This window comes from Dermacentor variabilis, chromosome 2, assembly GCF_050947875.1.
Source record: "Dermacentor variabilis isolate Ectoservices chromosome 2, ASM5094787v1, whole genome shotgun sequence".
Lineage (NCBI taxonomy): Eukaryota > Metazoa > Arthropoda > Arachnida > Ixodida > Ixodidae > Dermacentor > Dermacentor variabilis.
The window spans coordinates 229,836,790-229,858,241 of NC_134569.1; the positions used below are offsets into that span (position 1 = coordinate 229,836,790).

The 21,452-nt window shown below is 47.4% G+C and overlaps 1 protein-coding gene across 1 annotated transcript in view; it reads right to left on the minus strand.

Moving 5' to 3' along the window:
• Positions 1 to 21,452, minus strand: part of LOC142571213 (juvenile hormone acid O-methyltransferase-like) — a 58,545-nt gene that overhangs the window by 27,157 nt on the left and 9,936 nt on the right. The window contains exons 2-3 of the mRNA XM_075679487.1: positions 20,672 to 20,929; positions 2,304 to 2,634 (exon numbers count right to left, since the gene is read on the minus strand). Coding sequence (XP_075535602.1) covers positions 2,304 to 2,634; positions 20,672 to 20,916 — 576 coding nt within the window. The 5' untranslated portion in view covers positions 20,917 to 20,929. The remainder of the gene's footprint in view (positions 1 to 2,303; positions 2,635 to 20,671; positions 20,930 to 21,452) is intronic.

A 21,452-nucleotide genomic window follows, 5' to 3' on the forward strand; every position in this document is an offset into this window, starting at 1 on the left:
ACAGCGAACGCAGCTCCAGAGGGCAGCAGTACGACGATGCCTTTGCTCATCGCCCGCCAATCTCGTCTTCGTTTTTCCGCTGTGAAATAAAGGACTAAGAAGCGTAACTCTTTTCGCTTTCTTAAATGTACCTCGGCTTGCTCCATTCCTTTCTTCCCTCTGCTTTCTGGAGAAAATGGAAGGGATAGCGTCTAACTTCTGGCGCGGTCTTTTCGCTTACATGATGCAGCTCTCCAGAAAAGCAGGGCTCGTCTGATAGCCACTGTCCTCGAAGAGTTCGGAGCACGGAAAGTCACGCGTTGACGGTACCCATGATGGCCGGGATGAGCGCGCTCAGCGCGAATCCATATCCTTCGAAGCCGGAAAGCTTTGCCCGAAAGGTACGACACGGCTTGTTCCGTTCGACCATATATTTCCGCACCCATGCGCGCAGCAGGGTAGAGGCATTCTCCTGCGTTGTGCCAGGGGCTTTACTTATCACATTGCAAAACATCACAGGACACAAACGGCGATTGTGGACACATGATCCACTTGGAAAAAGAAGTATGCGGCCGAGAGCAACAGAGCTGTTGATACGTTGTTCGCTGCGTCCGGTGCCGTCCATGCGGGTGGAGAGATGCGGGTGATGGCTGGCTCGCCGGTACCGGCACAGACCACGTCACAGGAACGTGACTTCCTCTAGTTCTCGGTGCGGCCGCTAGACGCGGTATTTTGCGAAAAATGCATGAAATTTATTACTTTCCGCTATATTCTGCCTGAAAACAAGGTTGTGTGAACCCATTCCAGCTCCCAAGTTTTCATTTGGGCTAAAAATCTCGGCGCCAAAAGTCTTGTTCAGTACCCCTTTACCAGGTTTCTGTGATGCTTGGGTCATAGCCAGGCGCATCTTCTGACTGGAGAGATGACCCTCGATTAGTTCTTCAACCGTGTTATGGAGGCCCATACGAAGAAGGCTGTCTGTCGGCACAGGTGCATGTGCCATTGAGCTTGGACCATTTCTGCACTGTAACCAGAATTGCTCCAAATTATTGTTAACGCAAAACAAAAATGCACGGAGCCCTAGTCATAAACGGCTTCGCTATAGAATGACAAGCCAAGTGGACGCACGGTCAGCCTCCACTGAATCGGCTCTGACGGAGACAGGGTAACGTTTTTGCTTTCGTTGTGTGCACTGAGTGCATAGACATCAATGTTTCTGTCCAGGCACCGTCATAGCACATAGCGGTAGATACGCTAGCCTGAGCAGGACGTGCAGTAAACGTCATTCTAAATCTATCGTATCCATTCATTTGGCACGGACAAACGCCGACGGTGTTCTGTCGCTTTTCGCTCGAGTGCCATCGAGGTACGACAGCTGTGACCTGGCTGCCAGCAGTCGTCATAGCACCTGCGTTATGACAAATAATCCTTACTGCTAGCCACTTCCGGCCCAATGTTCCTGTTGGGTGCTGTTGCTTGCTGCGCCGAAGCAGCTTCCTGCGGGCAACGTTATACCTATCTGTCGTTATTTAGAACCTGCAAATTATTTTTCTTTCAAGTGCGATGGCTGAAAACCCCGTATTACTTTCATTGGTCTGTTAGTCGTACGCTCACAGGCAAGAAAGAGTGTTGTTTTTATATTGATCGTGTGTTTTCCACACGCTATTTTGAGTTTCACAAAGCATGACGGCGCCTGCTTCGAGCTCGCGGATGTCTGAGGCGCCGGTTACTAATTTTCGGGATTGTTTTCATGTCGTATTGTCCATTCATCTCAAGCAAAAATTGCGGTATGGGAAGGGGACAAATGAATAAGCAAACCGTCTGTTCCTTTACTTTTCTTAATAATTTTTCTACGTAACAAGAAGTAGGCTTCACATTTCTTCGTACGTATGCCTGTTACTCTGCCACGCATGCACCACTTTCTTTTACTTTATGAGAAACCATTTTTTGTCAGTGAGGAGGACGAGGAAACAAAGGAAGAGAAGGTTGGGCGGTCGAACAAACCTACGCCCATTGTGCTACACTGCACGCAAGAAGGGATTTTAGAGATGATTTTTTTTGTGAGGTTGTTCAGTGCATATATATTCGTTTTACAAAAGCAAGTTATAGGTAAGAGTCAACGCTCATGTGTGAGAGATCTTGAATTCGTCCTCGCCTGTGTCGACGCTAATTTGTAACATACGAGATTAAAAGGTTACCAAGGCCTAACCTTCTCGTCTACTGGAGTGGGATGCAAAATGCTCGCGAACGATTTGGCGATAAATGTTGCCTTTTTATAACAGCAACGATTCCGAATCTGCTAGTTTTACAAAACCGGTACTCACGTCACTATATTTCGTCCAAGGCTCCAGCTGAGCCATGCGACGAATAAAATCGAAGGTATCGCAGCGACCCAAGAATAACAGGATGCATTCTCCACCTGGTGCCATCAGGCGCGCAATGTTAGAGAATGCCCGGGCCTGGTCCTTCGCCCAGTGCAATGTCCTCAGGCTGTACACCCGCTGAAATGATCCGTGTTCGGTCAAGAAATTCTCGACGTCGTGACCTATATCCAGCAGTTTGTATTCAATGCGTGGGTGCGGAAAGTGTTCCTTGGCGTACTCAAGCATTTTGGGTGAGAAGTCCACGGCCACGATCCGTCGGCATGGCGGACACCTGTGTGGAAATAATGCTTGCTGAGTGACATGTAGTTAGTATTCTGCGTTAATGACCCGCTTTTCTTCGCCAGACCAAACTAAAATGCTTTCGTTTGTATGCGTTCATGTAGCTAGGTATGTTTCACGGGGGCTTATTTGCGTCAGGAATATTTAAGTATTGGCATGCGCAGTTTTTATGCGCGCAATTATTGCTTGGTGCAAAGTGAACAAAATTAAACATCTTTTAGAGACTACGTTAAAAAGCTGACACAGGAAAAGTCATCATCCGTGTATGAAGGATATCTTATTTTTTTATGCATGTCCGAATTCTACTTTTTACCTTTTTTCAGGAGTATTGAAAAATGCATAAATAAATACTAAACCTTCCCAAAAACAACGATGCGCCAGTATTCAAGGAACGCGTCTTACCGAGCTACATGGTCATTTTCGTTTTTGTTCACCGCAGTGCCTTCACGAGCAGTTCGCTCACGCTGCAAAATCGACTGAACTAGCCAGCAAAAACTGGATGTAGCATGAGTGCTTGGGATGTCAAACAGGTACCGTCGTGTTTAGTATTGGCACTAATTTGTATGTTCACCATGGCACCTCTTCACTGGTCCTACTGGCCAAAAGCTAACTACTCTAAACAAACGTGGAGACCACGTTGGGATCTCCCTATCCTGCATACTGTTCGTAGAGTCACGACAAATGACTGAAACCCACGCCCCTCCCAGGGTAATGTGTCGAGACTAACGCGGCACAGGAACCAGCTTTTATAGGGCTCAAGAATGCCGTTCGCTTCGAAAACAATACATACCGCATGGCGTTCTTTTTTAATAGCATTAGCATTCTTTGCCTACTGCAGCCGTTTTGAGCATACCTATCTGCGTAGCCTCGACCCTTCACTTCAATTCAGACCTCCGGCCGGATTGCACGGACGCCAAGCGTCCCTTCCGCGTCGGTTGTGGTTGGCAACTGCCTTCACGAAACTTTATTCAGCAGAAATTGAAATGGCTGACAGTCCTGCATGTGATCTCTGCGGCTGCGAGGAGAAAATTGATCACCTGTTGTGCCACCGCCCTCAGTTTGAAGCACAAATACAATCTATGTGCAACGCATTCAGGAACCTGGACGATCGTCTTCTGAGTGAAGAGACAATGCTAGAACACCGTCCCACCGATCGTCGGCTCAGAAGGCACTATAGGCAATTTTATGATTTCTGAGAACGTCTGGCTTGTTCGAGCGCCTTTGACTCTGTAGTGCTCTTTGTACTTGTCTCTCTTTCTCTGCCTTCTTTCTATTCCCCGTTTCCTTTCCTCCAGCGCAGCGTAGCCAACCAGAATCTTGACTGCTAACATCGTTGCCTTCCTTTTATCTCTCTCTCTCTTTCACGCCAACCCAGTGACGCAAGTTCTCTACCTACTTGGGCCGCTAAGTATTTGTCGCTTTCATGATGTCGTCGTCAGCATTCCGTCGTCGTCATTGCAGTTACATGTTCTGACTCTCGTCATGCCGTCATCCTCACACCCTGTAACCTGGTGCACTGGGCCAAGCTGCGTCATAGCTTGGACCACCGGGTATGTACTCGCGGTCGTGATGCCATCGGGGTCATTACACTATCGTCATTGCATCTTTGTCATCTGACTCTCTTCATGCCATCGTCTTCACACTATCATCGCCATACGATGTTCATACATCCTTTCTCACACCACCATCGCGATGCCGGTACAAGGCATTGTTTCTCGGAAAGAAACGCTACACCTTTGATGCTGCCACAGAAACGGTTACAGAAATAGTATAGCGCTTACTTCGCCATCGTCACAAACCTAATATTTGCGATACCGCCCCTCGAGAGAATATTTGCCTCTCGGTTATCTATAGCAACATACGCAGCCTGCTTTCAAAGATCGACCTTGTGTCCAGCCTCGTGTTTTCAACGGGCAGCAACCTGCTCGTCTTGACAGAGACCTGGCTGACTGATAATATAAGCGACGCTAAAGTTCTTTGCAACCTACCAAACTTTAATCTTTGCCGTGCTGATCGCACTAACTGTCGAGGGGGTGGCGTCCTTATTGCTACAAGCAATCAGCTACAGTGTTCCCACATCAACATCTCATCAGACCTTGAACTATTATGGCTCCTTTGTCGCGCCACACCAGTAGCTATATTAATTGGCGTTTGTTATAGACCCCTCATAATAGCCCCGAGTTCCCCCGTAAACTGCACAACGTCTTAAACGAACTTTAAACTAGGCACCCTAAGGCACACATTCTCCTTTTTGGAGATTTCAACTATCTTGGCAATAATTGGTGTGCCCCTCAGTGACCTATTTTTAGACAGGATGAATCCCGTGAAATTATGAATGTCTGCTTAAATTTTAACGTAGCCCAACTAGTAACCCAGCCTACACGCATCGCCGGAGATAGTTAAAATTCTTGACCTCAAACTATCTAGCCACCCAGACAGCCTCAACGCTATTATCTCCGTGAAATCAGCGATCATAAAGTCATTCATGCATGCTTTAACTGCACTCCAATAACAAAAGCAACTTCCCAAAAAACAATTTCTCTTTACAACACAGGAAGCTATGAGGCCTTCAACGCGGAACTGGAGGCCTTTTTTCCATCATATCAGGAGTTATTTGACGAATAAGACATCCACATAAACCGGTTCAATGTTTAAACATAACATGAATGAATTCACTAATAAATATGTCCCCAAATGCAGCTTCCACTCTAGCCACCAGAAGGCATTGTTCACCAAGACTCTGGGAAGATTAGAAAATAAAAAGAAACGTCTTTTCCGTAGTGTTAAACTGAGCAGAACAGACTGCGCATGGGAAAAACATTACGCTGCTGAAAAGGCGTATTTGGTCGCAGTAAAAAACAATAAATGTTCCTTTTATCACATCGACTTGCCGAACATATTTACAGATAACCCGACTAAATTCTGGCAGCTTTTAAACCCCCAATTTTCGCGCGTTGTTTTGCCCTGACTGACGATTCTCGACGTGTTATTTCGGACGTTGAGTGCGCTAACATATTTAATTCTGCCTTCGAATCTGTATTCACTAAAAAACAAACCCCCCCCCCCCCCCTCATGACAGCCAGTGACCCCACAAATGCAATGCCAGCCGTTACGTTCTCAGAAAGCGGCATATCCCTCCTAACAGATAAGTTAAAGCATTTTTCATCTACCGGCATTGACGAAATCAACAGAAATGTCTTGAAAAACAATCGCCATGCGTCTGCCAAGTTTTTATGCTTGCTGTTCTCGCATTCCATTTCTGCAGGTACCATACCTCACGACTGGAAAGTGGGGAAGGTTGTCCCAGTCCACAAGTCGGGTAAAAAAGATTAACCACTTAACTACCGCCCCATATCACTTACCACCATAACCTGCAAGCTCATGGAACATGTCATTTACTTTTTAACAAGGCAGTTTCTGGACTCAAATAATTGCTTTCATTCATTACAGCATGGATTTCGTAAAGGTTACTCCTGTGAAACTCAACTAGCCATTTTCGTTCACGACCTGCATGCCAACCTTGACGCTAACCTCCAAACTGACGCAATCTTCCTCGACTTTGCTAAGGCGTTTGACAAGGTACCCCATAACCGCCTATTTCCGAAACTTTACGACCTAAACTTGCATTGTGACATACTAGCATGGATAAAAGAATTCTTGACTCACCGCTCCCAATCAGTTGCCATTAATAAACAAATGTCTAACTTATTACCACTTTCCTCAGGGGTGCCCCAAGGATCCGTCCTAGGGCCTCTTTTGTTTTTGATTTATATAACGACCTACCTCAAAAATTAGATTGCCATATTTGGATGTTTCCCGATGATTGCGTTATTCACAAAACAATTACTGACACCTTTAACCAGCAATCCCTACAAGATAACTTAAATCTGGTGCAAAACTGGTGCAACGACTGGCTAATGACACTTAATATGAACAAATTTCATAATTTATTTATTATTAAAAATACAGGAATACAAATATATATCTTTCCACCGTCACAGTAACCTTCCCCTGTTTCCCTACACTATCTTTAACCCTGTCCAATCATATATCTTGTTGTTCATCTTAGTCATGATCTTACGTGAAATAGCCATATCGCGAATATTATTTTATCTGCTAACAAAACGCTTGGTCTCTTATAGCGTCATCTCCACTCTGCCCCCCAGCATGTTAAGCTACTATCATACAAATCACTATTTCGATCAAAATTAGAATACGCGTCGCCCATCTGGTCTCCGAAACAAGTATACCGTACTAATTCACTGAATCAGTTCAAAACAGGGCAACTAGATTCACTCATTCCTCGTACTCTTTTGATATCAGCCTGTCATTTCTGAAATCGCAGTGCAACCTACCTACTCTTGCCTTTCGTCGCCACATTGTTAGTTTGTGCGTATTTCATAAATTCTTTTATCGGAGCTATCACAGGAACCGTACATCTGCCCTCCTCCACCACGTTTCTCTCTTCGCTCCGGACATCAGCACCAGGTATCTCGACCACGAGCACGCACAACATTTTCTTCGTCATTCTTTCCGCGGACTGCTAGCGACTGGAACGGCCTTCCCCAAGAACTTGCTGCCATCACATGCCCATCTATGTTCCTTAACCAAATTACGCGTGCGCTTGCATCACAATAATAATTTTGTTTGTATAACTCTTTCAACAGTTTTCTGTATTCTGTTAACCTACATGTGTCCCACCCCTTGTGTAATACCCTCACACGAGGGTCTTTAAGGAAATAAAATGAAGTCGTAGTCGTTCAGTTGTTATTCCGGCTTCGTGGTCTGACTGTCGTGATAACCTTGTCGTCCCAACTACTTCAGCCCAGTGGTATAAGTTCTTTAATAGAGGACCCCGAGGTCCTCTACGCGGACGCCTCGCTTCCCAAGCACGGAACCAGAGCAACGGCGGTCGTCACCACCATTGATAAACTGGTCACAGGCGCGTCGATACGGACGACGAATACAGCCGAAGCAGAAGAAGTGGCCGTGGCCCTCGCACTCGCACAACCGGGAGTGAGGACCGTGGTCACAGACTCCCAGACCGCCTACGCAAGCTACCGCAAGGGGAACATCTCTCCCGCGGCACTAGCGGTCCTCACCAAATGCAAATCACCGGGACGGGCCGTTGAGCTCGTGTGGGTCCCGGCTCACTCGCACGTGGAAGGCAACGCACTCGCCGACCACTATGCCCGAGAACTTTCAATCCGGGCCGAGGACGAGCCAGAGCTACCGCACACCGTGACAAGCTACAAAGAAATCACGCAAACGTACAGAAGCGGCAGATGTAGGCTTCCCCGTCCGCATCCGCAACTGAACCGAATGCAGCAAACGATCGTGCGACGCACGCAAGCGGGATCGCTAGCGCATCCCGTGCTCTTGCACAAGATGTTCCCAACAGAGCATGACACTTCATGCCCTTTTTGCAGACGGTCAAAAGGCACTCTAGCCCACATCCTTGCAGAGTGCACTAAGCTCAAGAACCCCCCACCATCCCTACCCCCAACCTCCCCAGTCCCAACCGCCCCCGAGCGATGGGAGACCTTGTTGTCCAGCCCCGACCTACCGACCCAGCTCGCGCTGGCGGCTAGGGGCCAGGAACTGCTGGACGCATATGGGACCTGAGAAGAAGGTTCCACCCCATCTGGTGCCAGCGCGCACCAACCGTCACTAAGGGCTCAGCACAAAAGTTGATTCTCTCTCTCTCTCTCATGGTAGTGATCCTGTCGGAATCAGTCCATCGTCGCAGTTCCAGCTTTTTCAGCCGTCTCTCGTCAAGCCATCATGGTCACGACCTTGTCGTCATAAAATCGTCGTGCGTCCATTGTGAAACTCCCGTCGCGATACCGTCATAGTCGCTTCATTGTCCTAATTATAACTTCTTCATCCGACACTCGTTATGCCATCTTCATCACAAAGTCGTCTTACCGTCGTCATAACGCTACCGTTTTACCACCACGGTCACTTAGTAACGTCATCTAATTGGCTTTATACCTGCTTTGTCATTCCGTCGACGTACATATTTCTTTGTCATTCTATTGTTATAGTACTTCGTCATTCAATCGTGATTATGGCGCGGTTCCCAGGCTGTCATCATCAGACAGTCGATATCATGCAACCGTTGTTAGACCACCCTCGTCATGCCCTCGTCGTCATGCAGACTTCATGACGCAGTTGTCGTCGCGCCATTTCCTTCATATACTCGCCGCTATTGCGTTGTCCTCGTGCCGTTGGCGCGCCATTGCCGTCGTACAGTTGTCGTCATGCATCCGTTGACATACCTTCGCCGTGATGCCGACGTGATGCCGACGTGATTACCGTTATCCTAACTACGACATTCGACTCTCGAGATGCCGTCGTCTTCAGCCATCGTCGTCACGTAGTCGTCGTTGTATCGTTGTCATCGTGCCGTTGTAGCGTTGTTTTATCATTGTCAGTAGTTCAGTAACTGCACATCATTGTCGCCCTCCCATCGTTGTCGTACCGTTTTCCTCGATCCATTGAAGTAGTTTCTTGCCTAACATTCAATCGTAATCATGCTGTCGTGATTAAATTGTAATTACGCCACCGTTGTGATGCCGTAATTGTTATTACGCCCTCAGCAGCCAGTCGCTATCATGCATTTGCTGTCACGCCATCATCGCCATCCCATCGTGGCTGTGCCATCATTGTCATTCCAGCTTCGTCATTCGGTTATCATCAGGCCGTCGTCGTCACTCCATCTTTGTAACGCTCTTGACCGCATTGTCCTCATATCGTCATCGTCACGCGGTCGTCTTTATACTATAGTCATCATTTACTAATCGACATCTCTTTGTCGCCATGACGTATATGCAACCTTATAGATAAGACAAGTAGCCGACGTAGTTTGAGCACATGAACTTATCGCAAATTCTCGTAGAACGTCCGCGGTCGTGCTACGCACGAGCCACCCCGTTGCGTACGGTCAGACAAACCCTCCGCTCATGACTTGTTACCTCGTCTATGTGTTGCAGTCTTTATTGTCGGCACCCGATTTTACACCTTACGATGGATTCGCATTTGCGTTCAACTCCCTGTCCTAGTTTCTGTGAGGAACGAACCCCACTACGTCAGAACACTCATTTTCAGTTTCGACTTCGCGTTTTCCATTATCATTTATTAATTACCGACTTTTCTTTCCTCATTCCACCATAAAATGTTTCCACATTACAAGGCGTGCATTAAACGAAGTTATCGCAAATACGCGCGTAAAAGACTGAAGAGGATGCACTGAAAAAGCCAGCCCAGCACGCTCTACTCTGTTCGCGCAACGATAAGAAGCGTTGGCAGATTATTAACGTAAAATAATTCGATTACCCCTTAGTAAATGTTCCGTGACTTTTATGGAGTTGTACTTGCTGACTGCAATCAATTACATGTTTAAATGGGATAATTATAATTGATAATTTTTTCTGTAACGTTTACAACTATGCTGAGTAAGTTGCAGTTAACAGTCGGTATTTTTCTACGAAAAATTATGAAATGCGTAGACCAATGTTTTCAGCACTCCGGATCAAGCCAGCCGGTCATTAACGAAAATGGGATTCAATGCTAGGTCAGTTGCAGATTTTCGGCATTAGAATCAACGGTAGACTACTCCATGGCCAAACATGGAGGTTCCAGGTGCGCCCGCTTAAGGCCGAATGGCTTCGTTTAAACCCGGCCGCAAAGTTCGATCTTTTTTTCGTGTTATTATTAAGACTGATACGTAATATCTGGATATAACCGCCTTCATGTGACTACTCACCTTAAGCGCTGCTTCTGTACTATTGGTTTGGATGACTGGGCTTCCTAGTACATGTGAGCGGCTACATTATAGTGTAGCTGATAAGCCTGCTGAGCCTGTCATATTTATTTGTATCATGCTCACGTGCTGCTTTTTGATCGCACAGTTTCCCTTAAAGTCCAGATGTGACAAACTTCTTGTGTCTCGAGGTTTATCTCTGTGTCCTAGTGTAATCAGTCATAGATGTTCTGAAGAGCATGGCGACTGTCAATCATGGCGACAGTGACGAGCAGCTGCCGTAATTTATCCTGGTGAAGAATCACTGCTTCGCTTTCTGGGCGCAGCTACTTTTGTTTTTATCGAAAAAAATTTTGTGCGAAGGTCTCGCACTGGCTTTTGGTATCAGAGCGAAATAGAAGCGACACGAGGAGTCTATCCTATTCACTTCAAGCAGGCATGCGTCCACCTTCACGACGAGTGAATTGATGATAGGACTTTCGCTACCCTTCATCTCGCGCCCGCAAAACATGCAGCGTCACCTTTTGTGGTCTTTAAGATATTGATGCTCAATTTTGAGGGATCAAGGCCTACAATTTTACGACGACCAAACAGCTTGTCATGGCGCTTGCTTGGATTGTCCTGGCTTCAAGCTTCATGCGCCAGCGTAAGCTACCTTTCATTCTCAGTATCACGCACTTTGAAACAATGTGAACCCTTCTTTACGCGCACAAACGCATCAACATTTCAGAGACACGTACTTCTATTAAATGAATTAATGCAAAATGAACGGTGACAAAAAGACCCATGTGTAATATTTTTAGCCTTCATGCAAGTGGATTCAGCGTACTTTACTATCAACACAGGCTCTTGTGTAGTACAGTGCATTGTAGTCCTTGTTTATTTCGCGCCATTCAGTATGCTGTAAATATGTATGAGTCAGCCGAAACAATATTGCAAGTTTTTTTTTAAAAAGCGCATAAAGACTCTAACATGCAATGAATGAGCAATTCTGGCACTATGCCCACTCCACCTTACTCAGGGGAGCTTGCATCGTTAGGCGCTTGAAACAACTGTTGCGTTCGAAAACTCACGAACGCGCCAGAACACTTCTCTAAATATTTATTCCCTTGGCGATTGAACCGGAAAAACATCAGAGTGTCAGAGTGCTTCTGATTTATAAGCCGCTGGGTGGCACGCAATTTGGGGGTGTTTGACGCCAACTCACCACGGTTACGATTCGAGAAACTGCTGCAATGAACTGAACCGATATAGGGAGGTAAAACCAGACGAAGCTAAAGAACGACAGCCTACAACGTCAGCAAGGAAAACTATGACCATGGGAGTCACGCAGACTAGGACCACTGCCGACCATGCCCTACGCGCAGACCTCATTGTGACTACTTTCATTTTTTATGCAGCATTAACTATGCTCAGCTGTCGCTGTTCGGCAGAACTCATCTTACGATCACTGTCCACGACAATGGGATCAGTGTTTGTTAAATTTGGCGACATACGGTTTTTCGTCAGCAACGCCTATTTTTGACAACTGTGGAGTTTATTCTGAGACATCCGTTGCTCCCACTATATGCGACATACCCCGGTATCGTACCACATCATTGCTTTGGCGCTTGCTTGCCGAAGACACCCATTAGCATGGCGACGGAAGTCGGTTAGACGATGTCGACGCGGCGACGGCAATGGTTGCGAAGAGGGAATGACGTCAGTGTAACGACAAAGGTGGTAGGTGGACGACGGCATGACGACAATGAGATCACCATTCCTAACCTACGGCCATGCTATAACGACGACAGCGTGACGACACGAGGAATTGGGCAGTGTAAGACGACGATGCCGTGACTACAAAGTTATGGCGACAACCGGACGACGAAGCTTGAATGACGACACTGGCATGATTATGGCGCTATCACATTGGATTTATGATAGTAACTGTATGATAATGGCGCAAAGACGACTATGGAATCACAACGGCGGCATAATCACGATTGAATGATGAAAGCATGATTACGATAGAATGAGCGTAATCATGATCCCAGCCCTTCGCATGATCGCAGCTCTTTGAGTTATAAACTCCTCGTGGGCAAACGCGCGCGTTCAGACGCTTGGCGCGTTTTGATTTGACTTTGCTGAGGCGCAGTTAGAACGCAGACAAAGTGGCGGGGGTGATAACTTTATTTATAGAAAATAAATTTATATGCCTGGGCCTCAAGGTGGCTCCACTCTGGAAGCGACCTCTCCGGCCCTGGCAGCGACGGCTAGCCGCTTCTCCAGTTTGAGAGCTCTGACACGCTCTTCCAAGGTCAATTTTGAGGGACTTGGCAGGAGCGATTGAAGCGGAGGGGAGGAGCCCTCACATTCCTACGGGATGTGATCTTGGGTAGCCAATACACCTGAGCCACAATTTCGGCAATTTCGGCCGAATTGGTAAACAGCCAGTCTACCTGCACTGGTGAAGGAGTCTGTTTGTATACGGCATAGGGTCGCGGCCTCCGCCCTGATTATATTGTCATGCGGCGGTAGATAGACACGCCTGCAGTCTTTATACAGAGTTGTCAAGTCATTGTGTGATGTTTCGATAAACCTCAGGCTGCGCGGGGTGACTCCTCATTCCCAAGATTGCCGGAGTGGGCGGGGACCCATACTATGTTTATAAGCCTGTCGTTTTGATAATGATTTCTTAGGATTCTTGATGCTTATGCGTTTATACTTCCCGTGCCTAATTCAGTGAAGGCTCTTTTAGAGTCACTATGGATCATGTGAGTAGTGTTCGTGGTGGCCAGAGCTATCGTCATCTCCTCGGCCTCTAGTGCGGATGTGCTTTAATGCTGGCGCCGTTTATGATTCGACGTTCCGCAGCCTACGGTCAAGGCGTAGCGCCTGTCGTTCTGCTTGGCTGCATTCACATACGTGACGAAACAGTCTTGTTTATATTTTTCATGAAGGGCCTTGGCCATGGCAGACCGCCTTCCATCATATCTGCACGGAAGCACACTTTTGGGGAGTGGTTTGACTACCAGCTATCGTTCGGCCATTTGTAGTCGCGAAATTCGCCCTTCAGTGTTCATAGTGGGATTTAGGTTTGGCATGTGCAGAATATTCCTACCTGTACACGACGACGGTGCGAGAGGTCGCATGTTGGCCTCGGCTCCTGCATTTGTTCTTTTTGTGCCTACCCGATCACTTCAAGAGCCTGATTTCCTGCCTGGACCTATGTGAATGTTATCGGCACTTCTTGACAGTTCTTTTAGCAACTCCGACGTCCCTTACGCGAGCCGCAGCCCTTTTTAGGGCTCTCGGCTGACCATCTCGCTGCTGGGCCTAGCTCCGCCTAGCATGGGCGCAGGAGCGCAGCGCGATGGCGCGCGCACCTGGCGCGAGATCCACGATAACCTCTCAAGACAGCGTCAGCATCCTTCGCCACCAGCATACCCCACAGTGGACTCAATCAAGAGCAGAACCGAAGCCCCCGCCGCTGCCGCGCAGCGATTATAAAATCATCCTAAGAGTTCGTGGGGTCCTCAATTGCGCTGCAATCCATGCATGCATCCTCAGACAAGTCATCCTCAAGGCTGCGGGTTCCCCATCACCGACCGCACCAGTTCTGAGCAAATTCGTGTCAACACCATAAATACCGTTCTAATTAGCACACCAGACATGGGATGTGCAGATCTCTACCACAACATCCAGAGTCTGCAATTCAATGGTAACCCTTACGAAGTCGCCACCCATGTGGCCGATCACATTGATACCTGCAGAGGATGCATTCACTTGCCCGCAGATTACTCAGAAGATGACATCGCTTCAACCCTCCGCAGATGCAACCCAACATTGATTATTGGGGGTGCACGGCGCCTGGGCAATACTGAAACCATCATGGTCATATTCCAAAGCAAAATCATCCCTTTCGACGTCAACTACGACGGCTGTGCACTTCGATGCCGTCCCTTCCGGCAGATGGTAGAAGCCTGCACCCGATGCCGCGGGATTGGTATCGCCAGGACGTCTGCACTAATGCCACCGACACACTCTGCCCCAAGTGTCGAATGAAAGACGCACCCATGGACCACGAATGTGACCCGATATGTGTTATGTGCAACGGTAACCATCAAACCGGCTCCTCACAGTGCAAACAAAGGTTCAAACCGCGCCCTACACATCCCAGGCATAAACAAGACACTTTACCCACCAGCCGCACTCCCAGTCTCGACCGCACTCGCGACTCAAGCCGGCGAAGAAGTCGCAGCAAAAGCAAGGACCGCTGGCCTGGCTATGCAACCCAAGACGTCGCCTGGTCAGCTCTATCATCAAGCCCTACTCTCGCCAACTCCTCGCGCAAGCCACCCCAGGTAAGCTGGGCTAAGGTAGCCTCTTCCAGCTACTCATCAAACCAGACGGCTAATAATGAATCCCTCCTTGAAGAAAATACAATTCTAGAAGCCGAAATTCAAAGACAAACTAGAACTCCAATCTAGTCACCCCTCTACTTCCACCTCTGAAGCCCCTCTCTCTAACACGACCCTTTAGACTCATCATCCATCAGCCCTACCTGAAACCTCTTCACACCGCCCCATGGACACTAGCCCCTCCACTGAACGGGAACCGCTTCACCCTCCCCTCAACAAACGTAAGGCTCCGAGCACTCCGCGATCAGAGGACACCCTGGACAAGACAATCTTAAATTATAATGACAGGCTAACCGCTTTCGAGACTAAATTCCATAATATACTCACTGCAATTGAAAAAATCAATAGAGATTACACAGCCAGGAATGAAAAGCTCGACAAATTTATTGAATTCGTACAAGCACACATCCAACAAACTACAAGTTGGATAGCTGGAGTCACCGCGAATCATCCTAACATAGTTGCGCCTGCTCGATCCGCCTCCCCACCAGCTCCGCTTAACAATGGCCAATAACCCGACACGCTCCGAGTTTGAAGTGTGTCAATGGAACTGTAGGGGGTTTCGAAAAAAGAAAGCACACCTTCAGCAGTTTCTAGCCTCCTCTTCTAATCTCCCAGCTGTCATTGCGCTTCAGGAAACTCACGGACTAATCAGCTTCCCAGGTTATAATGTCCATCAGAACAATAAGGTTTCCCGGCCAGATACGGCAATTCTTATGCAAAAGCACCTCACTGCCAATCCCCCCCAATTCGACAGCGTCGATATAGAGCACCACATTCTAGAAATTATTCCTCGCAATAATAATGCATCTGGTCTTTACATTCTCAATATTTATAGTCGTCCACAAGACAAACATCACCGCTTTGACTCCCTTTTCGCTCAAGCTGTTGCCGCTGCCACCCACATCCCCTCCTAATTCTTGGAGATTTCAACGCACCCAGCCATTTGAGGGGTCACTTCGTTTCTACAACTAAGGGCAGAGCCCTATGGATCCACATACAAGACCACAGACTCACATTACATAACGACATCGATATACCAACCAGGCTAGGCCATAGCGTAGCTAAGGACACCTCCCCCGATCTTACGCTTACACACGGAATCCAACACGTCACATGGCACAACTCATAAGTTAACCTCGGTAGCGACCATTACATCATTACCATCACACTACAATTCAAACACAAACCCTTTGCACCCAAACGCCTCAGTCTTATCGATTGGGACAATTTTCGAGAGGCCCGCCAGATATCAGCTCCCACAAACATTCAAAACATTTCAGAATGGGTTCAGCCACTACACTCAGACGCCCAGACGCACACTACCACTGTTCCCCCCGAAACCGCTCTCACTACGGTTGATTCCTAGCTTCTTCACATATGGGAAGCCAAGCAGTCTCTTCTCAAACGGTGGAAGAGGCAACGGTTCAACCGAAAACTAAGACTCAGAATTGCCAAATTAGACCTCCAGATCCAGGAGTACGCCACACAACTGGCCTGCCAGCAGTGGGGCCAGGTATGTGAAAGCATGCATGACAACCTCGATAACAAGCGCACATGCAACTCTTGCGACACCTATTAGACCCTACCACATCGCGCACACACCACAACCATAGCATAAACAAACTGCTACAGGCACACAAAAACAATCTCGACGGATTCTTCGACGACCTCCGCCATAAACATCTGCACCCGCTCAGAAGTATGACATGCCAAAATATACTGGCGAACCCAACGAGCTACTTAGCGCCGCTATCACGAAAGCAGAGGTTCGCCATGCCCACGCCACCCTGCGCACAATGTCAGCACCAGGCCCCGACCTTATCAACAATAAGATACTCCGCAATCTAGACGACAACTCTGTCACAGCCATCACGACGTACTTCAATCACTGCTTTGACACTGGCACTCTCCCTAGTTCGTGGAAAGACGCCAGGGTAATTTTTATCCCAAAGCCACACAAACCACTCAACACTTCTAATCTCAGACCTATACCACTAACCACTTGTCTAGGTAAAACACTCGAACGCGTCATCCTCAACCGGCTCAGTAAATACATGGAGGACAACAATCTTTATCCATCAGAAATGGTAGGCTTTGGAAAATCTCTCTCATGCCAAGATATCATGCTTCAAATGAAGCATGACATCATTACACCCAATAGCAGTCTAGATACGCAAGCAATTCTTAGTCTGGACCTCCACGGAGCCTTAATAACGTTTCACATTCCGCCATCCTCCGAGAGCTTAATCTCATTGGGGTTGGCGGAAAGACATATGACTGCATATGTACCTTCTTATCCAACCGTACCGCAACGATACACATAGGCACAGAGCAATCCCTTTCATACGCTTTAGGTAGCTACGGCACGCCCCAAGGCTCAGTGCTGTTCCCGTTTCTTTTTAATCTTTCTATGATGCCGATGGCGCAAGCATTGCGGTCTATTCCCGATCTCAAGTTTTCACTCTACGCCGATGACATCACTCTTTGGACGACTGGCGGCTCCGATGGAGAGATTCAAGATACCCTACAGGCCGCAGTAGACGCCGTCGTGGCTCATGCCGGGGCTATGAATCTCACATGCTCCCCTCAAAAATCTGAGCTACTTCTTCTGCCATCCCACCGGGGGGCCGGAAAGCACATGTCTAGTATACAGGTCATTCTAAACCACATTCCCGTTACTAGAGTGGACAGGCTCCGGGTGCTCGGTTTGCACATTCAAAGCAACCGGCTCAACACATATACCCTACATACACTCCCCACCACAGTTCATACCACCCTGCGCCTTCTAGGGCGAGTCTCCAATAAGCATGGCGGACTAAAGGAGGCCGAACTTCTCCGCTTGATTCAGGCCTTCGTTATCAGTAAGATTACATTCGCAACACCATATCTACATTTCCTTAAATCAGAATCAGATAAGATCGACACTCTTTTACGCAAAATATATAAATTCGCTCTGGGGGTCCCCATACGTACCTTCACTGAAAGGCTAATGCTTACTGGAACTTTCAACACAGTTACTGAACTCAGAGAAGCTGAACTCACATCCTAATATAGCAGACTTTCTAACACCGCAACAGATCGACACATTCTACAAACCCTTTCTATCACTCCGGCACCTCCATCATCAAGACTAATTACACCCTTCCACATTACATAGACGAGAACCTCTGCATTCCCCCCCCTTCCTAAAAACATGCACCATGTGCATCACAAACAGCGCAGGAGGCAGCGAGCAAAGGCTCTCCAAAAACAATTCTCCACCTCTAAAGACGTGCTCTATATTGATGCCGCCGAATATGGGAGCAGAAATTATTACGCTATATCAGTCATTAACTCTCACGGCCAGGTCGCTGCGGTCGCCTACATTCCTTGCTCTTCCTCCGAGGAGGCGGAGGAAGCGGCCATAGCCCTGGCCCTCACAATCCCAAATTCATCAGTTATCGTTAGCGACTCCAAAGCAGCCATACATAACTTCGGAGCGGGTAGGGTCTCTAAGCCAGCCCTTTCTCTCCTATTGGCCCATCCTTTCCATCAAATTGTGGCATTAATCTGGACTCCCGCGCATGCGGGCCTTGCCGGAAACGAGGTGGCTCATGCCAGTGCCCGAGGATTTACAGTCCAGGCTCAGGCATCAGATGTGTCGGACCTCGTCACGGAGGAGGCGCCGTTTAGAGCAGGGGATCGACTTATTACTTACCACGACATCTGCACACACTACCGATTAGAACGCTTAACCTTTCCGCCACTCATAGGCAAATCCTCGCGTAGGTGTGAAGTTCCATGGTGACAGCTGCAGACTCGCACCTTTCCGTCCCCTTACCTCCTCCACCGCATTCATCCCGCCATTCACCTTTCTCCCTCTTGTAAATTCTGTGTCTCTCCCAAAGCAGACTTAAACCACATCATGTGGGGGTGCCCTAAGCACCCCTTCCCCCTTTCCTCAAGCAATTAATATCTAGTGAGGAGCAGTGGGAGGATGCCTTGCGCAGCTCCAGGCCCGATCATCAGGAGGCTATCCTGGAGTGAGCTGAGAGGATAAAGGAGGCCTACTTCAAGTAGTTCCTTCCCCCACCCTCTATTCCATTGCCCCCTTCCCTTTAAAGAGGGATAAATGAAGTTTTTCATCATCATCATCTACCTGTATTGGTCTTTGATAGTCGAGCTAACTGTGTACTGTAGCGAGCTTCCATTAACCCGCCGAGGGCGTTATGTAACCTAGTTCTAGTTGTTCCTGCTTGGTGGATTATACATTTATTTTCTCTTTGTCGGTGAGTCGGAGATTGTAGTACGGGAAAGAATATACTGTGCGGCTGATCAAATAAGCTTGGGTCAACCGTTATAGATCTGCCTCCTTCATGGTGTTATGTCGGGTGGCCCCTCACTATAGTAGGCCGCATATTGTCATCTTGTATCTGTCACATTATGTCTTGTAAGTAGGTTTGGTCTAAAACGTTCCGTAGCATGGGGAAAACGACTTTACCTCTTTACGTATTCGTTTAGTCTGTTTAAAATTAAGGGTTCCATAACCTTGCCAATGCATGATCTTAATGCGATGGCACGAAGTTTTCCCAGTTCTAGCTGTTTGCCAGGTTTAGGTATGAATATTACCTTCGCGTTCTTTCAACAGGACAGATAGTTGCCCTCTTTCCAGTGAGTGTTGAACAACTTAGTAATTTTGGCGATTCAATGACTGTATAAATTGCGAAGCATTTTGTTGGTGAGAGCGACTTCACCAACGGCTGCCGTAGTTTTGATTTTGCTTAGGGCTGCCCGGACCTCCGCTTCCTCAATGTCCCTATCCAACTTTTCATTGCCGCTTCCTGCGTAGGCAGAACGGGCTGAGGGGTTCGTACTGACATTAAAATAACGATATTTCAGTTCTTTGATGAGGGTGTCATTGTGCCCCGGGAAGGAATTAGTGGTCATTTGGAGATTCTTTCGTGAAGGCGTACTGATCTGGTTTGACTCAATTAGATGTTTGACTAGGAACCAGGTGTTTTTACACCATAGTTGTCGATTTAAGCGATCGCACAATTAATGTCGGCGTTCTTGGCTAAGAAAGTGGGAGTACTGCTCAGTCTACCGTTTTCCTTGTGCTATCCATTTGAGCAGATTTCTGTTGTGCTTTTGTGCAAGCCACCATTTTTAAAGGCTTTTTTGTGCATCCCACAGATGGAGTAATACGGCCTCCGGCGTTGGGCCATGTTCCTCCATTTTTGCGTCTGTGGTTGCATTGTTTGCACTCTGAAGAGTTTGCACATGTCCGTAATAGAGATTAGTGAGAGACGATTAGATGTTTTCTGACAGAAAAGTAGGGAGTCTACAAGCGACAGAGGCGTACAAGAACAATCTTCCCAATAGGGGCTCAGATAGTTGGATGCTGGGAATTCGTGGCTGCAAAACCTACCGTCTAATTTCAGAACTGAGGTTGAACAACGGGAATAACACAAGGGCACGAGGAAACAAATACCACAGACAGCGCTTGTCTGTGGCATTTGTTTGATGACTGCCCGGCTTTCAGTGGTAAACTGTTTACCACTGATGTCTGTCCGGGCAGTCATCATATATATTGTCCAGGTAGCTTTGACCTTGTTCACATTTCTATCTGTATCCCAGTATCTGTGCTACACTTGATAGATCTTACGGAATTGTCATGGTTTGCAACTATCTCAAGTGCCTTTGGATGCGTTTGCATGGCACTTGCTTAGGTTGGCGATCTGATTTATGCGTAATCAAATATGTCAAAAATGCTCAAGAATAAAGCCAGGTGAATAGTTCCTGCACTATGGCGCCTTTTGCAGGTGGCTGGGACGCCGGCAACGGTAGGCGCGAGCGAAGTATGAGACCCAACGTACTACCTGGGCAGAATGTGCTCTCTGGTGACATCCCCCGTTCCGCATCCGATGTCCAGAAACTGCTGATAGGGGTCGCTAGCAGGTTCCTTCCACTCGAACGTGCGTAGGAATTCGAGGAAGGGTTTCTTGTGGAGTGCGATCTTGCTTGCATACGCACCTGCGGCGTCGTTTGTCTTGAACGGGCCAGCAGCGGCGGCAGCAGTTACCGAGGAGGAAGTTACTACGCCTTCAGTTGCTTGTGCGGGCATTGTAGCTATGTAACTGAAAATAGAACGTTATCATTATTTTAGCTTCGGTATTTCGTGCAAAGTAGGGGCTACGCTATTTTGTACAACTTTGCAAAGAACAATACAACTAAGATATTCATTTTATTATGTGTAAACAAAGATGAAGTAACATTCGCCAATTTTTCTAAAATAGTGATTGCAAGCACCCGACTGCGCAAGCACTTACTTCAAGTAGTTTACGCGCATTTGAGCGATGGTGTAAACATACTCTATTTCTATGCGAATTGCAAGCAAGACTTTACACGTTGTTTGGCATAATAAATGTTTTGCGACAAGAGATGGATAAATGTTCTGTACATGTTTCGCACGAATTGCTGGAATAAATCTTATGGAAAGAGCTTTTATTGCGATGTTTTTTTGCTAGAACGGAAAACATTAATAGATTTCTTTCTTTTCGCTCTACAGTGGTAAAATCTGGTATCTCCGTCAACCTTCTACATTCTGCAGTCACGAAGTCGTGTCATGTTTTTTTCAAGACAGATCGCTAGATTACACAC